The sequence below is a fragment of the Orbicella faveolata genome, unplaced genomic scaffold (assembly GCF_042242905.1).
Source record: "Orbicella faveolata isolate gen_17 unplaced genomic scaffold, um_ofav_v1 contig_26, whole genome shotgun sequence".
Lineage (NCBI taxonomy): Eukaryota > Metazoa > Cnidaria > Anthozoa > Scleractinia > Merulinidae > Orbicella > Orbicella faveolata.
In genome coordinates this window covers 11351877-11372820 of record NW_028301554.1, presented here as the reverse complement: position 1 = coordinate 11372820, position 20944 = coordinate 11351877, and the positions used below count along the sequence as shown (strand labels likewise).

General features: G+C 36.7%; 1 protein-coding gene across 4 annotated transcripts in view; it reads left to right on the top strand.

Moving 5' to 3' along the window:
- The window catches only part of LOC110048177 (integrator complex subunit 3-like), a 317013-nt gene that overhangs the window by 267936 nt on the left and 28133 nt on the right, over window positions 1-20944 (top strand). For all 4 annotated transcript variants that reach the window (XM_089296027.1, XM_089296026.1, XM_089296025.1 and 1 more), the window contains 3 exons: window positions 9606-9768; window positions 10917-11090; window positions 11566-11660. In XM_089296027.1, the coding sequence (XP_089152153.1) occupies window positions 9606-9768; window positions 10917-11090; window positions 11566-11660 (432 nt within the window). The remainder of the gene's footprint in view (window positions 1-9605; window positions 9769-10916; window positions 11091-11565; window positions 11661-20944) is intronic.

Sequence of the window (20944 nt, the reverse complement as noted above, 5' to 3'; positions counted from 1 at the left end):
ATGAAGTTGATGCATACAAGGATGGATTTTAAGTTACATTTTCGTTGTTGTTTGTTTTCTTGCAGACGATTTGGAAATCTTTGTTTTGGTAACACCCCACGATTTGACACTACTTTAAGAAATAAAGGTTATTATAAGTCTTGTAATGTGCAGCTATGCTGTAGATGAATCACTGCATAAAATAAGTCACTATCAACAGAATGTACCACAGCATTACTATCTTTTAGATACCCAGTAGTCTGCTAAAGTTTACATAACTGAGTCACATGCAGCTTCACTATAACATTTCAATTAGAAATTCAAGGAAACACTATTCAATAACTCCACAGTGATCGACTTAGCTTTTGATACTTCAAATCGACAGGCAACTCTATGCTTTGTTAGTTTCAGCACAGACAAGATTGTACAACAGATGTCAGTCTTGACCTTTCTTCCAGTTATATCTGCTATACAACCTACAGGTTATTAGACTGTTCACAGCCTCTCTGTTTACACATGCAAAAGAAGAAGCAAGTGAAGCAAGTGCAAAGCACGCAGGGGTGGGGGGTGGGGGTGGGGCTTTCGAGCAAAGTGACCAAGAAGAATAGAGAGACTGTAGACATCTTTGGAAAAAAGTGGACTTATTAGGCTCCTCCCCCTGTTATCGCCTTGTTACCAGCAGCTCCCCCCTCCACCAATTAATTAAATTGGACCACTAAAATTTGAGCGGTAAATTGCTTGGTCAATTGATTACAAGTATCAGTTTGCAAACAACAATAAATACATGCATTCAGGTGTTGGGAGCACAGTGAACATATTACTTAAATATCTTGGATAGTTATTGAAAAACAGACTCGTATAGTATAGCTAAAATATTTTGAAGGTGTCTAACATACAGAGGTTTTTTAATTAATTTTATCTAGTAAATTGCCATAGGGCGAGTTATAGTCCTTAAGTATGAATCTAAGGATGTGGTTGTTAAGAATGTCCATTTTTCCAGCCTTACATGCACCACAAAAATGCCATATGGACAAACAGTAATTAAAGTGTAGCAAGATAAAAGCCTTACACAATCTTACAGTGCAACTACTCTAACCAAGGCCGCCTGGCAAAATTTTCTTCAAATTTAACGACTAAAAATCATGGAGGTTAACAATAATTTTCCAACAAATTATCCAAAATGACCACAGTTCTGTTGCCTTAGTAATGTACAGCTTGTTTTCAAGGATAATTTGTTGGAAACTATTGTTAACCTCCACGATTTTATTCGTTAAATTTGTGGAAAATTTTGTTGAATGGCCTTGGTTGGAGTAGTCACACTGTAAGAGGGTGTCTCTGGAAATAAGATTACAAAATCTAAGTATTACATTATACTGGTTGTTTATCTTCTTGCAGATAGCAAATATATAATTATCAAATGAAAGCTTATTATCTATATTCATTCCAAAAAATATCTATAGAATTTTTTAATGGAAACAAAAATTTATGAGAAACGCAATCCCCTAGAGCCACCAGGACAACGTTAGAAATGTATATCTGATGATCATCCGTGTACGCATTCAGTTTTGCCCATTTGATATGGTAGAACAAGTCATTGATAAATAAGTTAAAGAGCATAGGTCCCATCACACTCGCCTTGAGTTTCACCAGGAGTAAATCATGTTGAACAACATCGAAAGCTTTAAACAGATCTATAGACACTACCACAACCAATTCCCCTCTATCGCGCTTGCTCGTCCAATCCTCGGTTAACCTCAACAGTGCCGTCTCACAACTATAGAACTTTCTATATGAGCTGATGAAATCCAGCAGAATTGCACTGTAAAAATCACTCAGCTGCATGGCCAGCAAACTCTCATATATCTATATTGTTAAGCACGGGTAGGACTGTAGCAGGTCTATAGTTTGCTTTGTCAAAATCATCGTCTTTTTCAAACAAAGGCATTACCTGACCCATTTTCCAAGCCCTATGGTAGCATCCTTGATCAATAGAAGCATTCAGAATCTTAGCAATAGGCTTAGCTACAACAGCTGTCGTTTCTTTGACAAGCTTTGGCGGCATCATATCATGACCACATGATATGAGTATTCATATCCAAAAGTAATCTTTCAACCTGCACTTCATTTGTATACCAAAAATCAAAACAAAGTGGCATGTTTGTGTCCCTGCAATAATTAGTCGTGGCAGAATGACGGATGACTAAAATTTTCAGAAGACTTCAGTAGATTTTACCTATGTTGTTGACCATTCAATTTAGTGTTCGTCTGTACGATTTATTATATGGTTGATGAATTTATGGCTATTTGCATGGGAAATTAAGTAACTTACTTATGATTGGTTCATAAACGACGAAAAACTAGGCCTGTGCCAAAAGCGTACACAGGCAAATGATGCAGACATGCAAGTCAAAACAAGAGAGAATCTAATGCTTTTCCTGTGTGTATACAACCAGTGACGTCACAAGGTTCTTAAACTCAGTTCCAGAGCCCAGACACAGTTTTGCTCCAAAAAGTCAATTTTGGCACCTAAAACAGTTCTTTTTGTTAGGATCTGATAAAAATAAAGTTCACCATGATTCTAAACACATTTGAAACTATAGATTGGGAGAATAAACGAAAATTTTGTTTAAGTGGCTCTTTAAAATCAAAGTGCTCTATGAGCAAACCTGTCAATTTCCCAGTAGATGATGATTGACATGTGTGGCTTATGGGTTATTCTAGTTACGGTATATGAGTTACCATAATTATTGATTTCTGGCTATACTTGTTCTAGCATACTACATGCCCGGTGTATCTCATCCAATTTTCGATAATCAAACCCAATAGAGCACCAATCTTTCGACTGGATTTGGCAATCGAACATAATCAAACTCGCACTAAAATTTGGTCAATCAAACTAAATCGAACATTTGATTGCCGAACGGTTAACAGTCATACTCAATCAAACATGCGATAACCAAACTCCTGTTTGTTTGATATTTATGTTTAAATATTAACACTGTTAAAAAGCGAAGTAATGAAACAAAATGCTTTAATGTTACCCTATTATTAAACAAGTGTATATTTTGCAGAAATTTTGTACTTTGAACAGACCCCCTAATCCCCTGAATCCTTTGTTAGCGATATGATAGGATGATTGTCACATCTGCATAATACCATCTGCGTAATAGCCAAGTTCCTACACTGAAACCAGATCATACATTTGGTGCAATAGTAGGAAATGTGTTCGCATTTTTAGGGCACCACTAAAAGGCTGTCCAATAGCCCAGAACTAGTGAAACGATCGGTCGGGCTAGCGTCTTCTTATCACAGGTTGCCCGGTGAGCAAGCATGAAGTGGACATGAGTGAAACGATGTTAGTTGTTGTTTTTTTTCTCTTTTTTCTCATGACAAACTTCAGACATTGTGTTTAGCAGACAGTTCATTAGAGAAAGTGAAACGTACATGTACAATACAATTTTTTTCTAAGACAGAGTAAAATGTAAAATTTAAGCAACCAATATCAATTTTTTCCCAACTGCATGTACCCACAGCACGGCGGCAGGACAAGACAAAAACTTGCTGTAACAACGTTATCACATATTTTCATTATCCATGTAGTTAGTAGTTTGCTAGCAAAGTCAATTCAGTGCCATTTCTCTAATTGTCTTGAAGCAATTTTCAAAGATAATTAGTTATGCTGATGACTCTGTAATTTATACCTCAACGAAAGACATTGTCACAATCCAAAGACACCTCAATGATAGACAGCAGCTTATGTTGTTAGTTCAAAGAAAACAAACTGATAATCAATTTAAAAAAGGGAAGACTTAGGCTATGCTCTTTGGAACTGTGAAAAGAATCGATCTTTAGGGAAACGAGCTTAATATCATTCTCTGTTTATGGGGCATGTATCAACAATACATTTGTTTACAAGTACTTGGACATTGACCTAGACGCAAATTTGAACCTTACATTACACTTTCATAAAATTCACAAGAAATCAGCAGCAGAGCTAACCTCTTAAGATCAATCAGTTCATCGATCGACCAAAAATGTGCTGAAACAATCTATAAAACAATGATCTCGCCTATTTTTACATGCTGGGGATCACTTGGTCTTGGTTGGTCAGACACCCAAAATAGTTTGATAAACAACATTGAACAATGAAGTTTGAAAATTATTGGTGACAGCAATCTAAAACTACCATCAGCAGAGAACTTAATTAAGCGTAAAAGCAGTCAATTTGTCTGTGACTGTCTTCAAAATAATGTTTGGACCACCTACTTTGAAAGATTACTTTGCTCTAAGAACACAACGAACAATGGTTTATCAGTGAAACTGCCAATCAAATTTAGATCCATAACTTCAGGATTTTTATTTAGCATAAGCTTAAGTGAGCATTTTTACTAATATTGTACACCTTTTCTACCCATTTTTACTTTTTTTCACGTTATTTTCACTATAGTTTGTTTTACAGGACCCCTCTGATAACAGTGTTGAATACATTGATGGGTTATCCTGTTTAAATATTTGTTGCTGTTATTTTTGTTATTATTATTTAAAACATAAGCAGCCGAATATTCACGTTAAAAGCTGACTTTTCGAGGTCATTGTGACACCATTCTCAAGGCAAAGTTGATAAATAATGCAAAGATTTGATTTCTACACAGTCTCTACAAATTAGCATAATAACAAAGGATCACAAGTTCTTCAAGTGAATACCTTTCCGAGAATCGAGTCCATTTGCACGTTTAGGGATGGTTTAAGTTTTCTGATAAGAAGCATCTCCTAAATTAGGCAATCAAATTTGTTAGAACATTTAGTAAGCGTGTGAAATTGTTTTGAAAGACAATGAGGTCCGTTCGAGTTGTGTTGGCTCAAATAATGTGTACAAATTGACAACGATATTATTTTGTTTGTGTCCATCAATGCGTTCGTGGAGGTGGCCACGAGTGTAACCAACATATCCTGCATCACACAGGTTACATTGAAATTTATCAACTAGGCATTGTTGGTAAACAGTGGCTGGCTTGACTTCTCGAACTTTAAGGTCTTCGTTGAGTTTTCTGCTGATGAACATGGGCTGAATTGTGGTCTTAATTTTTGATGGGTAGCGGAGAGAATTGGGCGCATAGCAAGTTGTTCCTTATGTGTCTTCAGTAGGCCATATAGGTCTGCAAGTCTAGAACCTTTGGAACGGATGGAGTCGGTAATGGGCCTGGGTAGTACTTTAGATATGACAGTGCTAAATTGCTTTTCCCATTGTAAAAGCGGACGATAATATTTCACTGCCCTTCCTCTTGTTTTGGGTCTCCATGTATCAACTGGTCTAAATTTGCTGGTATCATTAATGGAGGCTTCAAATAGCGTGTGCAGATATTCAGATTTGTCCATTACAACAACTCCGTATGGCTTTGTAACAACTATGTCATCTCGATTTCTCAGCTCCTCGAAGACCTTCAAAAGGGCTTTTGGAGGTCTAAGACCCTTCTGGTTGATGTAGTCCAATGCCACAGATCATAGTGTCGTGGCAGTTAGCTCTTTCATGTCGTCACCTACAAAGTGGGGCTTGATATTCCAGTATGCTTTTTCAAAGCTGGCCAATGCTTTTATGTGCTCCATTAAAGATAAACTCAATCAAGAAGGCAAATTGCCCTCCATTATCGACGATATGTGGATGACACCTTTACCATCATGCCTGATACAGCATCAGCCGGAATTTTTCTTTGGCACCCTAAACCACTGCCACCCATCAGCAAAGTTTACTATGGAGGTGGAAATGAATGCCTCGCTTCCTTTCATGGCTGTTGAACTGTTAAACTTAGCTCCCAGAATCAAGACCAAGGTGAAACCAACTAATACAGGCCTCTTACTCCACTACCAGAGCCATATGGATAATCAGCACAAGCACAGTCTAATTACCACCATGTTAGATCGAGCTTACCACATATCTTCCAGCTGGTCGTACTTCTCACAAGAATGCGATTGACTTGAGACCGTATTCTTAAAACTTAAGTACGCGAGGCACTTATTCAATTTGGCTGTCAAGCAATTTGTAGATTCCAAGGTAGCAGACCAGCAGCACATTCCATCAACCAAAACAACTACACCCACCATCCAAGTTATCGTACCATTTAAAGATGACAGGCCTCTGCTAATGTAGTGAAGAAACGTCTCACAGACCTCAGCTCAAAACTCAAGACCACAATTCAGCCTGTGTTCATCAGCAGAAAACTCGACCAAGACCTTAAAGTTTGAGAAGTCAAGCCAGCCACTGTTAACCAACAATGCCTAGTTTATAAATTTCAATGTAACCTTTGTGATGCAGGATATGTTGGTTACACTAGTGGCCACCTCCACGAATGCGTTGATGGACACAGACAAAAATCGTTGTCTATTTGTACACATTAGTTGAGTGAACATACCTTGAACGTACCTCCTTGTCTTGAAAGAGTGAAGTGAAGTGAAAGACTTTATTTAATGAGGGTGACCCGTGACAGTAACTTAAGTTACTGATAAACTTGGGGCCCTCAGCTTAAAATAATTAGAATGCTAAAAATATATTATTTACAAGAAAATGCTAAAATACGATATTATTTACAATAAAATACTTAATTAAGTTACTATTAAAAATGGTTACAAATAATAAACTGGACTTACAATTTCAAACATACTACAAATTTGAGAACAATTTCACGTGCTTACTAAATGTTCTAACAAATTTGATTGCCTAACTGAGGAGATAGTTTTTATGAGAAAACTTAAGCCATCCCTAAACATGCAAATGGACTCGATTCGTGCAAAGGTATTCACTTGAAGAACTTGTGATCCTTTGTTATTATGCTAATTTGTAGAGACTGTATAGAGATCAAATCTTTGCATTATTTATCAACTTTGCCTTGAGAATGGTGTCACAATGACCTCGAAATGTCGGCTTTTAACGTTAATATTCGCCTGCTTATGTTTTAGGAAATCGTTATTGATCAAGAGTATTATTACATGTAAGAGCACTGGAGTGTTAGTCAAGATTTCATTTGATTATTTATAGTACGACATGATTGAAACCTGTGACAAATTAAAAACATTAAGGCAGAAAATGAATTTATTATCATTTACAAACTACAAAGACAAAGCATATGACTTTATTAACGTCTTCTTTTTTTGAAAGAAAATTTCAGTGATATTTGGAAACAGCTGTTTTGAAAAACATGTTGGGTGACAACTTTTCTTTCCCGCTATAACTGCATGTGTAAAGTAATTCGACATGTTGTTTTGACTATGCATAGATTAAAACTTCGACTGGGTTTTTTAAAAGAGCTTGAATTTTCAGTACTTTCTTAGATTCACTTATGAAAACTTCTTTGAATGAAGAAAAAGTCAGCTGTTATGCCATTTGTGAATGAAGCTCCTTTGAGTCAGTTGTTACAGTGAAACCTGTATTAAGCAGACCCCATATTAAGCTGATGCCCTCTATTAAGTGGACATCAGCTTGAGTCCTAAATTTTTTTTTTTGCATTTACTGTAAAATAAACCTGCATTCAGCGGACACCTTTGTTAAACAGACACGGACACCAATACATGTATTAAGCCATTTAGTTGCACAAAACCTGCAATAAGCAGAAACTTCAAGAGCTTTTGACTTCTGAAAGCTCAGCTCAGACTCCTTTAAAATTGTTCAGTACTGTCGTTTTAAAGCTAAGTAGATTATTCAAGATTGACACATTGACTGACTAGACATTGTGCTATGAGCAGTCTTTGATCTTACACTGTGTTACCCTGAGCTACAAAAGGGTTAACAATTAACTATTATTGCACAAAATAATAATTGTTGGAACCTGCTTTCTAAGCGGATACTAGTGAGGGTCCTAAGGGTGTCTGCTTAATACAGGTTTCACTGTAGTTCAAACTCATTTTTAACATGACATGAATTTATGTCTAGAATTTTCCATGGTCATTTTTTGGAAAATTAAATCTCAGAGCCTTAATCTTTCATTACCCAGCAGCTTTGATCCTGACCTAGTAAACTTCCCCATAAATAATGTACGATAAATTAGTATCACCTAACTAGTGGACTAATGCAAATCCTGCATTTTAATTGGCTACACTTCTAGAGGACTATTAGCAATAGTCCTCGAGTAGCGAAATTGGCGCAATCAAGCATGACGCTTTCTTTCGGTTTATTCCCAAATAAATATTTCTTCAACTTGCATTTGCTAAATTTATTATTGCCTTTTCTGTCCGACTAGTTGGGTGATACTAAAACAATTAGACCCTTCGCCCTTAATGGCCATGGGTCAATAGCCCATTCGGCTTCGCCTCACGGGCCATCAACCCGTAGCCCGCAATTGTTCAATAGCGTATGTTGTGTGACCATATCAAGGTTAACAATTGTTTGTGAAAAAATATGTCACCTTGCATCTTCGTCTACAATATAACCATGAATAGCTGCAGCTAAGTTTTATAGCAGTACCTAGGAGATTAAAATAAATGACTTAAGTCCTGTTATTTATGGACATGGAATTTCCACGGGGTAGCGGCACCCAAATAGAAAAATCAGGGAAATTTCAGCAGATGGGGGGGAGTGCCGTGAAGCTCCCTGGAACGGAAAATCCTAGGAGGTGGGGTCAAACTGGGGAAAAAACTCTGTGGGGGTATGGAAAGTTTCTAGAATCACTCATCAAGTGTTCTAAGTGTTTTATTGTACAAATCAAAGTCTGAGAATTAGTTCATCTAAGCTCTGTATTATTTATTAACATAATTTTTGCATATTAAATTGGTTTAATTATCGTTATTTTTAATAAAATAATTTCGGGCTAGCTCCCCAGAGATTTGGCTAGTAAGATGAAATTACAGCTTGCCCAAAGGGCAAGCAGAGTTTTTGAATTTCATCTCACCCTGGAAGGAGAGGCTTATAACAGCAATTTTCAGATGACTGAAGAAGATCTGGTGTTCATCAGCAATGTAATCCTCCGAGCTGAGTACTGGGTACTGAATGAATTTATTTTTCATAGTGTCTTGCTTGTTTGTTTTACTACCGAATTCGATGAGTAAATTGATTCACAATCGATGTACATGTACAAAACTACAGCTTCATGTGTATGCGAATGAACAATAATATAGCATCTGTGTTTTTATCTTTTAGTCCGTTATTTTGTAGTCCTTGATATTCACCTCTGAAAATTATACGAAAACAATTATTTGCCTCCGGTTCAGTGAACATTGGTGAATATTCATCCAACTTTTTTTCACTACATCTGTATGGATAATTAGTCTTTGTGTGTGTATGTACTCTTGCATGTCTTTTTCTTATTTTCTCTTCTTATTTGGCCCAAATAAATAATTACTTTAATTCACTAAGGATGGCTGCCCAGTCTTATTACCCCATTAAGGTTATTTCGGGCAGCCAGGTACTCTTATTATTTTAACTTTTTTTTCATCTAAATGCTTAAAACACTAAAAATTTAAGAGTTAAAAATAATTGAACCCTTGTAATAAAGCACACATTTTGCAACTTCTTTACACATTTCTAGGAAAAGGCTTAGTTAATTTCTTGTTTTTGTAAATTGGTACGTTTGAGTCTGCTAGTGGGTATTATAAAATTAATGTGTTATTCTTAATTATTTGCTGGTTTCATTTGTATCCAGAAAGCACTCTAGAATGGGAATCTTTTGAGCAACAGTGTGTGTGGCACTTGATACAAGCTGAAGATGTATTGTTGGAGTCTTTTGTTAACATTCTTCCTTCACTGAAGCAAGATCAGCATGCAGAGGCGTTATCAAACTTACTTATCCTCATGAAAAGTGTTGCGTAAGTCTTTTTAGTCTGTTATGTCATTAATGATCAGGTGCACAACAGAGTGAGAACTGTAAATGTAAGTATTGTTGTTCTTGTTTCTTGAAGCACTAGTACGCTTAGAAAGAAAAAAAGGTAGTAAAAGAGGCGTAGTACTGTAAACCACAAAACAAAATAGGACTGGATAGTAAGAAAAGGCTGATGCAGCAAAAAACGGAAAACTTGTACTTGATTATTTCTCTGAGTTTGAGGAACAAATCGCCTAAAAAATAGAAAGTTTTTCACAATTGGACTCGACCTTTTAAAACTTGACACAAATCGCATTATACATGTAAGGCATATAACATGGGGAATGTCACTTTTTTTTAAATAGGGAATCTTTTTTTGGTTCAAAAAGCAGTTTTACTTCATTTCCTCTTAAACAAAAAAGTTATTAATTAATGTCCCGGTTTGCTAGCACTTCTTGTTACAGCTTTGGCTAAATATTGATACATGTATTTTAAAAGCAATGAACAGAACAGAAAATACATTTTTTTTCCATTTTAACAGTGCTTTTGACAGCCAATGGATTAAGACGATTAAAAAATAAAGAACTTCGTAACAGCAGTTAAACAATAACTGCCTCATTCCTAAGAGTTCCTCCTTGACTGGAGTGAGGTGCCCATCAGAGTGGGTCTCCATGGTGTTGTGGGCCTGTATATAGCACTTGAAAATCGGAACACAACCTAACCATTAACCTGTATAACAAGCATTTCCACAGTAAAGTGTGAACAAGTAAGGTCTGCTTGCACAAAACTATGGGCAAGAGCAAAAAAAAGCCAGAGTCGGAGGTAGCTTTGTCGATATGTTTTGCCCTAGACCCAATTTTTACGTAGCCAGAATGCTGAGTATTTGTACAAGAACTCTGGCTATAAGTACATTACTAACGCTTGCTATGTAAGGTACCTAACCATCAAGCACCACGCTCCTTGTTTCAAGCTCTTTGCTGACAAAGCGCAACAGCACCTGTCAACAGCACATAGAAACAGGGCAAGGAATACATTTTGTTTCAGTTCTTGAATTTCAAATGACTTACTTCAGTGAGAATTGAATCAGGCAAAGGCCTTTGCATTTAGAAATAGACTCTGAGAGCTCTTTGATGTTTTGTTTTTGTTTTCTTTTAGTCCATCCACAGATCTACTAACCCCAGTCCTTTCTATGGAATGCTCTGAAAAGAGGCCTGGAAACCAGTTTAGTGTTTCATTGCTCAGGTACTGGGCACAGGAATACCCAAGAGAAGTTGCTCAGCTGATTGGTCAGCAACTCTGTAAACAAGCTTCTGCAAGCAAGAAGAGAAAGTAATGTGTACCTACTTAATGCCATGTTTGTTTGCTACCTGCACTGTTGTACAATTCTAAATTCAGGTTGTGTGAAAATATCTTATCACAGGATATTGATACTCTCACAAACCCTCCTTGGCATCTTGCACGTAGCCTTGGATTAGGCCAAATGCGGTGCTCAGCTGCTGGCAAGTTGTTATTTGCTTTAATCCAAAGTTAAGAAGCCTTTTAAGTTGGAAATAGTGAACTTAATTGGTCCAGATTAATTGCTGGGTTATGCATAAAAGATTTGATGTGAGGCCGTTAGATTGTTATTGTTAAAAGCAACCTTATTCAAATAGTTTTGTTTTTGTATGTGATCTTTAAGTTAAAGTAATGACTGCTGAAAGTGTAAGATCAATATGTTTAATTGAAACGTGTCGGAAGCAAGCCTCTCTTTTGTAACTTATGGTGTGGTTCATGCATTTACTCCTTACACCACCATTCCTTTCAGGGGTGCTAAAATTCAGCAAGGTACAAATTTGGAACTAGTCCTTTGTCATTTGGACTGGCTGCACAAGATTTCCCAAGAGCAGGAAGACACGAGCTGTAAGTCTTTTGCTTCTTTTGTTATAACGAGCATTTCATATATTGCTACATAGCACAATATGAACCAAAAGCCTCAATGAATGTAGACTGTCACAGTTGGATAGCTATTGAGAAAGGACATGTAAAAAGTGATTCAAAATATCAAATTCCATCGTTATGACTATTTTTGTTTTACTTTTAAACCGTGTATTTGTTCATTTGTTTTCAAAAGCCAGCAAAATTGCAACTTCCATGGAGTGCTATAAAAAAAACGACTTACTAACCCCCAAGGAGCAACAAAACATGTCAAAACATGGTCTTAATAACAAATTGCTAAGGTTTAAAACTGCGATTACAGGATATTGAGATGTTGGATTAAAGCTGACAACAATGTTTGTATTGTTTTAATGGTGTTATTTTGCAGCAAGTACACGTAAGTCTGTTCCTTAGAAAGTCAGATTGCGCAGTAGGCATTACATATACTAAACGTTTTTGGTATTCCTAAATGAATGAACGAATAGTCCTATGCATTACTCTTTGTAACAGCCCTATTTAGACCTGTGTAGTATGTTAAGGCTGCCTGCCTGTAAAAATTAGACAAATTCTTAATTTCGCAGCAAGGGTCGAAAATTCAATTTCGCTCATATTTTAATGGTAGATACGCTAGGGCGTAACAAAAGCTACTGGATAGATTTTTTGGCAAAATATCCTTTTACTACAAAGAGAAATGCAAATTACCAAATTCTGTTAAAATCGTAATTTGAGGCATCATTTTATTAAACAAGTTTGAGAGCACACTCAAATAGTTTTGTGCAGTGTTTAAATGTGTACTGGGTTGATTTGGGGGAATGCTGCATTGTCTTTTTGCATGCAAAATAGTTAAATTTCAAAGACATGTATTTCGTTCACTTAAAAGTACTTCTTGAATATCATTAATTTTGTCCTTGTGCAAAACCTTCAAATGGATTAAACTTCTGGCAGTTGAATTGTAGAAGGATGGTTTACAGATTCGTGTAAAAATTTATTTGGGCAAATGATTGTGAGCAACACAAGAGTTTTTCAAAGTACATTAAAAATGCAAATTTTTGACCTTCTGTTGCCATGGGTAAGACATTAATATTTTAGCATGCGCCACATGTCTTGACCTATATTAAGCTGAAATAGACACAAAGCTGATAATTTTGAAATGTTCTAACCTTATTTGCTGTAAAAGGCAGGTTCAAAAGTTGATTTAACGTGCTTCTCTCACCATTCATTGCATATACAACAGCAATAACAATTTATTTTAGTATTCCTATATGAGTACATGTTATTACCTAAAATAATTATAATACAGCTAAAATAGTGTAACTAAATTACAATAGTTTAATTGATTAAGCAATAGTATTCTCCCAGTAATCCATGCATGAATGGATATAGGCAGCTGTAAGTCTACAGATACACATGTAGGTGTCAACATTATTGATAACAAAAAGAATTTTTGATCTATCATCTAAAACATCAAAATGATTGTTTTCTATTTGTCTTCAAAAAATTTATAGCGTGAATTATTGTAAAGTTGACAGGAAAGTATAAAATGCAATTCATTTTTCATTTAAAGCAGTTACATTTGCGTCTGTTTACACAACGTCCGATGAATTTGCAACATACATCACCAACTGTCAATGTATTCAATGGTCGAATACCATGAATCTGTGATCATCTTTTGGCACATATTATTACCACTCCAACTAAGTCAAAAACGGCTAAGTCATTTGTAGATTATTAGTTGCTTGCTTTACACTACACCAAAATATTATGTTTGATCGATTGCTGACTATTGCTGTGTTGGCACAGCACAATCTTTCAGCCGTTCGTTATTTGTTCATCACACAATGCCATCACAGCATCCCATTTTAGCAAGCAGGGGTATATAATATAAATACAAATATAAATATTTGTTTTTATATTTATATTTTGCTCTGCATATTTTGTATAGAGCACTTGTAGGGTAAGTAAAACAATTTATTCATTGTTTTTCTATTTATATGTATTATATGTATAATATTTGAATCGAATAAGAATTGGTTTACTAATGGTGACGCCACTTGGAAGAAGGATCCAAAAGGATACTGCACGCTTACACTCAGAAATTGTAGTCTGTATAGAGGGAGCAAACTGGAAACTTCTTCACAAGATAAACACTTTATTAGCAGTTTCACGCTTTGGGCTTCCTGTGTAAAAACATGTCATGTACTGGATTAAAAATATTTAAAATTCCAAGTATTTTCAATCCATTATGAGTAGATCTACAGACTACTTTGATAATGGCAATGTTATGATGAAAATTCTTTGCCAATAACAGGATGGACACATGAAAAACTGATGTCAAGTTGTTTTTTACGATAACAAATTCTCAAATTGTCCACTCTCACTTGTTGACGCATTATATAAACTATAAATTCATGTGTCTGTCCGTGTATTGACAATGAAAACTAGCCAATGAGTGCAAGAGAGTTTCTGCAGATATCAAAAAAACATGTGTTATATGTAAACCAAAAATAAATTTGCATAGCACGAAAAGATCTAGGTACGAGTTTAGCACTACAGTGTTACACAAGACACGTAGGTAGAGGGTTAAGAAATGACATCAGGAGACATCTCAGGAGACAGAGCTAAACTATTCATTGTTTTCATTCCTTTATTGACTCTCTTCCTACTCAACAAGATTGTGCTCCCTGTTGTTTCAAGCCTTATGTATTAGGATAGAAACTCTCCTACCCCTACCCCCTAAAATGGGATGACACAATTGGGTGACAAACAAATAAGGAACCGCTGCAGAGATTCAAGGATTCAAGCAGCACTCAATCAAATGGAATATTTTGGTGTTGTGCAAAGTAAGCAACTGTCTTCAAATGACGTAGCCGTTTATTACTTACGTAATGCGTGTGGGTGACAATAACCCACCCCAAGAGTCCAACAGCCAACAGTTTAATCACTCGACTCTTAACGTTCAGCTTACTTTTACACGGCAAGTCTACTCACACACACAGGCCACTACATAACGTGAGTCCCTTATATATCCTGTCTTACAAGTACATTGCGCATTCAGTACTCGCCATATAACCATCTCTTAGTCTTAGAACTTTTGCAAGCATCACATTCAAATAGAACCATTATACATCTTAGCACGTGCACCTTAGCTCATGCAATCACTGTATCAATTTCATTACATTTCCCCCCTTCCAATAAAAGAGATGCATCCTCGCATCAAGGGTCATTTTACATATTCCAATTTTTTTTAATTAACTTTATTTCCACACTAACAGACCAAAAAAAAGAAAAGGAAAATACACTACTTTGTACAATGAAAAATACTTACAATGCTACAGTACAACATTTATCTACTACTTACTTGGTTATAGTTACAGTACTTACATTCCAGAAAACGTTTTCCCCTCCCCCTATTGTATGCATATGATATTATTAATTTTAGGCACAATTAACCCCTTCTATAGTTTTACAATAACCTATTGGATTTCTACCTTACTTTTAAAAAAAATGCTGATAATTTCACATTACTTATATTTCTACCAACTTAATGATTCACATTTCTTATATTTCTACCAAACAAATAATGCTATTTATTTCAATTTTTTTTCCTTTTTTACTATTTTTTTTTACTTTTTTTTACTAGTTATCACACGCTGTTACATAATGCTGGTGCACACTTTTTAACGACTTAGTGATTTTGTTTCTAGTTAATCTGAAATATTGTGTCTAGATTTTGGGAAGCATGCTCATTATAAAAAGCGTGTACAAAGCAAGAAACAACAGAGAAAAGGGAAAAGGAACAAGAACACAAAAAAACACAAATTACAGTATTGTGCAAAAGTAATGAGGGCGTAATTCGATGAAATTCGCGAATTTTGGGGCTTTTCGACAAAAAATGGCGAAGTTTTGTTCACCTTGAAAGTTCGAAGAAAATTCAGCGAATTTTCCCACTGCCCATTGTTTTAGTTGACGAGAATTTTCGAGCAGTAATTCGCATCTACTGATAATTTGGCCCGATTTTTCGAGCAAAAATTCGCTCTCCTCGAATTTTCCTTCGAACTTTCTAGCAAAAATTCGCTCTGTTCCTTAAGTTTCCCATGATTCCCAGTAGCAAGATGAATTAAGCAAGAGCAAAAGAAGAACGTGCGCGATAAAAACATTAATGTCATCGTGAGTGATAGTAATATCTCAAAGCCTTTTCTCACAAACTTACCTTGCTTATGTCCAGAGAAAGCTGATATCACTTTATTTGTTGCAGTCTTAAAGCTCGCAAGCTCAAATGGTCTGTTTGCCAACCTGTTTTCATTGAACAAGAAATGCTACTCGCGGTAGTACTTGCGGTGCAGCCACAAAGAACCCAGGCTCTGCGCGACCTTGCGATATTACCGTCAAAGGTTCGAAGCTATTATCGCACTATTCAGGCCAGTCTCTTACAGATCTATTTAACTCGGCTGAAGACTTTTTAACTCGTAGTTTTAGTAACATTCAAGCTGTATTGACTGTTATAAATCAGTTACACTTCCTCCCCCCATTAGTGTTCATCCAAAAAAAAAATTAGCTGGAGGGCTAGCGTAGAAGAGAACTGTAGTCGTAAATAATGAGGTGCTCTTGCATGGAAAATAATTCTAGGTGAGGTATTGAAATAAATGACAACACACACAAGTGAAGGTAAACTTTTATTTAGACGTTGGCGAATTGACCAGTAGGACACTGGCAAAGCAACTTAGGACGTTGGCGAATCGACCTAAGATGTTGGCGAACGAGACGTTGGCGAAACAACTCATTGGCGAAATGTCCGGATGTCGTGTCTTTCCCTTTTGCACTTGCCATCCGAACATCTCAGCACTATTCCTTCCCTAATCCCGTTTCTTTGCACTTCCAACATGCTCAAGCGCGGTCGCATGTCTCCATCTCTTATTTACGAGTGTGAAATAAAGAGGGATTGTCGGAAATAATATACTATCCATCATGGCAGGCGGACAAGGACGTGGCGAACGTGATAACAGCTGAGGGGATTGGGCACATGGAGACCTGGCACTAGATAAACAACATGTCTGCTTGTCTATCGATCACTGAATTTGATGTCACTTTGGATGAATTTTGAGGTGAAGTAGGCCTTCAAAAAGACCTTATTAAAAATTTTACTTTCGTCTGAGTTTACCCGGACTAGCTGTCTGACTTTTGTACCTGCCTTGCTGGCATGGTGACGTGGCAAAGCTTAAGTTAGCGAGTTCATGTCATTGAAAACGATCAAAGGATTCAAATTCTCTACATTCTTTGCCATGAAAGACGGATTAACACATTAACAACAGCGAATTTTACAGAGGAGTAAAGCATCAACGTGACCGCAATTGTTCACAAGAGAACGATACATTGATGGCTCGATACTGGTCAGAGCACTGCACTGCGATATTTCGCATACTGCAAGCGGAATTATGCCTCTGGTAAGGATATGTCGTTCTGGTCTTGAAAATGCCGCAAATTTTCGTCCTTTATTTTAAAGAAATAACACTCAAGACATTGCGAAAAGACGCTTGAATTTTCGGGCGAACTTTCAAGACAAAGAATGAAATTGGCGCATTTCACTCTCATTAATTTTGAACAGTACTGTACTAAGGAGGCCGCCAGTCCAGGTGTAAGGTTTTGGAAAAATAAAGAGTAAAATTAGAAAGAGAATTGAATGGCAAAAGGGGAGCTACTAAAAAAAGAAGTGGATTGCAGTCACAGTTCATTTGAATAGATTCCATTTCGAATTGTATTTCTTAACAGTGTTTGTCTTATAAGCATAACATTTTTCGATTTGCTGACACTTAAGGAAAGTTTGTGAAAATACTAATTCGGGAGAGTATTCTTTATTTTTGATAAATAAATGTGATATCTGCCAATTAGAAGTGCATGGTGTAGAAGTATATCCTCTGTACTTTATAAAATTCAACTGGAATTCCATCTGTCCCAGGTGTCTTGTTTGATTCCATAGTTTTTAAACTTTCCAGACATCTTGCAGCCGTTAGTAGACCTTCACAAAGTTTTCTTTCGTCATCACTTACTGTACAGTGGTTCTCTTTTTGAAAAAAGGTCTTCACCAGAAATGTTTTGAAAAGAGCTATTGTTCAATGCGTACAGTGCTTGATAAAAGCATTTCGCCTCATTTAGGATTTCTTCATCTGTCTTTAGAGTGATGTTGTAATCGATTTTCAGATTTCTTATTGTTTTACTATTAAAATGCCTTTCCTCCAACTCAAAAAAATACTTTGTATTTTTCTCCCCTTCATTGTACCAATGGTTTTTGGACCTGATAATCGAACCTTGGGTTTTGTAGTTGATCCATTACTCTAGGCTTTGTTTCTCAATCTCTAGTTTCATGCAGGTTTCACGCTTCTCAGGTGCATAAATATTTTGTAGGGTTATCATTTTGTCTTCGGTTTTGATGTCAACTGTGATGAATCTTCCCTTGGAATCTGAAAAGTATTTTTGTATCTCAAAAGAGAAATTGTTGTTAAACAAGATGGAAACACCAGCTCTGCAACTTGAGAGGCTGCTGAACAGACCTCTATACCCCCATTCAGCTAACAATAGATTTTCCGTTTCTTTTGAACTGTGCACTTCTTGCAAAAAAAAAACAGAGTATTTTTTGTTCCTTAACCAGTTAAAAGTTTCTCTTCTCTTAACCTCGTTCGATAGTCCCCTGACATTCAAGGAACACATCACTAAATTATCTACTTTGGAAATATTTGACGAATCGAAAGACAATTTAAAAAGCTGGAGATGGACCTTGAGTGCTGACCTCGTAATATCAAACAAGAAACACAACAGAGAAAACAAAGACAGAGAACACAGAGAGAAAAATTACAAAACAAAATATCAAAATAATTTAGCAACACAAAATATAAACAAAAATACAGGACAGTTAGAATAACATACTTAGGGCACATTAGATGTTTCTATCAGCAATAGGTTTTCATTGGCAATTGGTTGGCTATGGTTAATAAAGCATAAATAACTTAGTTGTAACGCTCATGGGTAGCACTGAGTTTACTTTAAGTGCAAAGGATATTTACTCGTCCATTGAAACAGCTTCATCGTTCTGAAAACACTCTGGAATGTTGTCCGCTGAAAATGAATTCCTTGAACAAAGATCCGTCCGTTCTTGATATATGCTGGGGAAAGGTTCAACCTTCTGGCGTTTTGCGAAGCATTTGACACTTTCTTTTGCTCCTTCGCAGTCTCAGAAGCGTTGTCGGGCACCAGGATGACATGTCAGTGATTTGGAGAGTTGGTAAGCTCCTTTCATCAATGCCAAAGATCATTTCTGGTTTCGCGCTTGATAAACTGTGCGATAATTGGGCGAGGCTTTCCATCATCTCTTTGTTTTCCGATACGGTAAACTGCATGGAATTCGACTTTGTGCACACCCTCCATTTTGACCGCGGCCATCACCCTGCATAAAATTTCCTTGCAGTTTTCATCTTGGCTTTCGGGGACATTGACAAGCTGTATGTTTTCTCTTCTGGTGAAATTGTCTAGTTTTATTGCTCTTGCTTTGGTAGCTGACACTTCAGCTTGGAGTTGTGCGTTCTCCTTCGCAAATTCAGCTAACTGAAACCTGTTTTGCTCGTCCTGTTGTTTTAAGGCTTCTATTTCTACCCAGGCAGCATCCAAAGATGTTTTTAAATCGTCTGTGGTGCTCTTTAAGATCAAAAGCCGGGCATTTACATCTGCTCATAAATTATTGATTTCACTCGTGGCTTCAGCAAAGTTCAAATCTAGTGACTCTTAAATGCACTCCAATTTCTGCATTGTAGATTTTAACGTAATTTCAGAGTGTGCCTCATCTGACTTTGTAGAGCTAGAACTACCTTCTCTTGCTCGTTTGTTGGCGTTATCAGGCATTTTCGATGGAAAAAAGCCAAACCTTACCGGAGTGGATTCTTACATGTCCGTCACCATTACGTACATATTCAAAAAAACCCAATGTATTCCAAAAAAAGAACAAGACAAAGGAGAAAGCATTAATTTTAAAAAATCCTTCCCAAAAATACCTCTAATGTAATTTTGAACTGTTCAAAATGTCTTACTTAAACTTAAATGTAACTGAAATGTAACTATGAACAGTTCCAAATGTCTTAATCAAACTGTAATGTTCACTCTTGATAAACAGCATTCCTGGCACCAACTTCCAAAATCATTGGCCAGACATGTGCCTTTCGTGAAATGGTTTCAGGCAGTCATGGTGTACAAACTTTTGCTTTTCCTTGCACGTCCTCTGTATTTGATATACTACATCTGTAACTTGCTTGGTAACTTCCCAGGGACCCTCCCATGGAGTTTACATCTTCAGGCCTGTACCTTTCCTGCTCTGAGGATTATACAACCACACCTCCCCCTCCCAATTGGAATTTGCACGAGACCTTTTGGTCATATAATCGTTTCTATCGTGGGCTTCCAATGTTCAAATTGTCACAGGTAAGCTGGTATACTTTTTTAACCTGTTCCCTCAGGTCCCAGGGAAATTCGGTGGAATCTGGTAGTGTGACTGGAACCAGAGGACAAGCGAGCATTAGATCTACATTAGGTATATTAGATCTACATCCCTTCAAGACATTAGCTCTTTGGACTACAGGCAGTGCTTTCATGTATCCCAAACCGATAAGCCATTGCCAAAAATGGTAGTAGCTGATCCCAGCTCTGCTGGTTTCCTTGGACAAATTTGGATAACATAGCCTCCAATGTATGAATTAGTCGTTCCACCATCCCATCTGACTGTGGGTGCAAGGGTGTTGTCCAAGTCGTCTCAATATCCAGTAGCCTAGAAACGTCCTTAAACAGCACCTATACACACTTACGCTGTAAGCCGGAAGTAGCATGAAAGCGAGACCAAAGGGCCCTCCAGATATTTCCCGTGAAGTTTGAAAGAGTAAACATGGAGGAAGAAACCTCTTCGATTCGCAATTTAGAAGTGGAAAAGTTAAAACCAGAAGATATTCCTGGTGCAGTCATAGAAAATGAAAGTCAGATTGGAAAGTGGACAGTGGAAAAATTAAAGTTTTGGTTGAAATGTAGACACCTAAACCAGCAAGGAAGTAAAAAAGCAACTATTAAAAAAGTAATAACTCGGCCAGTGACAGCTGCTGGTTGATGTTTACATTTTACTATTGTTGCTATTTAATGCACTTGCATTTGAAGTTTCATTTTTATTCCTTTTTATGACAGATTGCTAGCATTCAAGGCCATACCGAAATACCTTGATAATGTTTACAACCCAGACCCAGAAA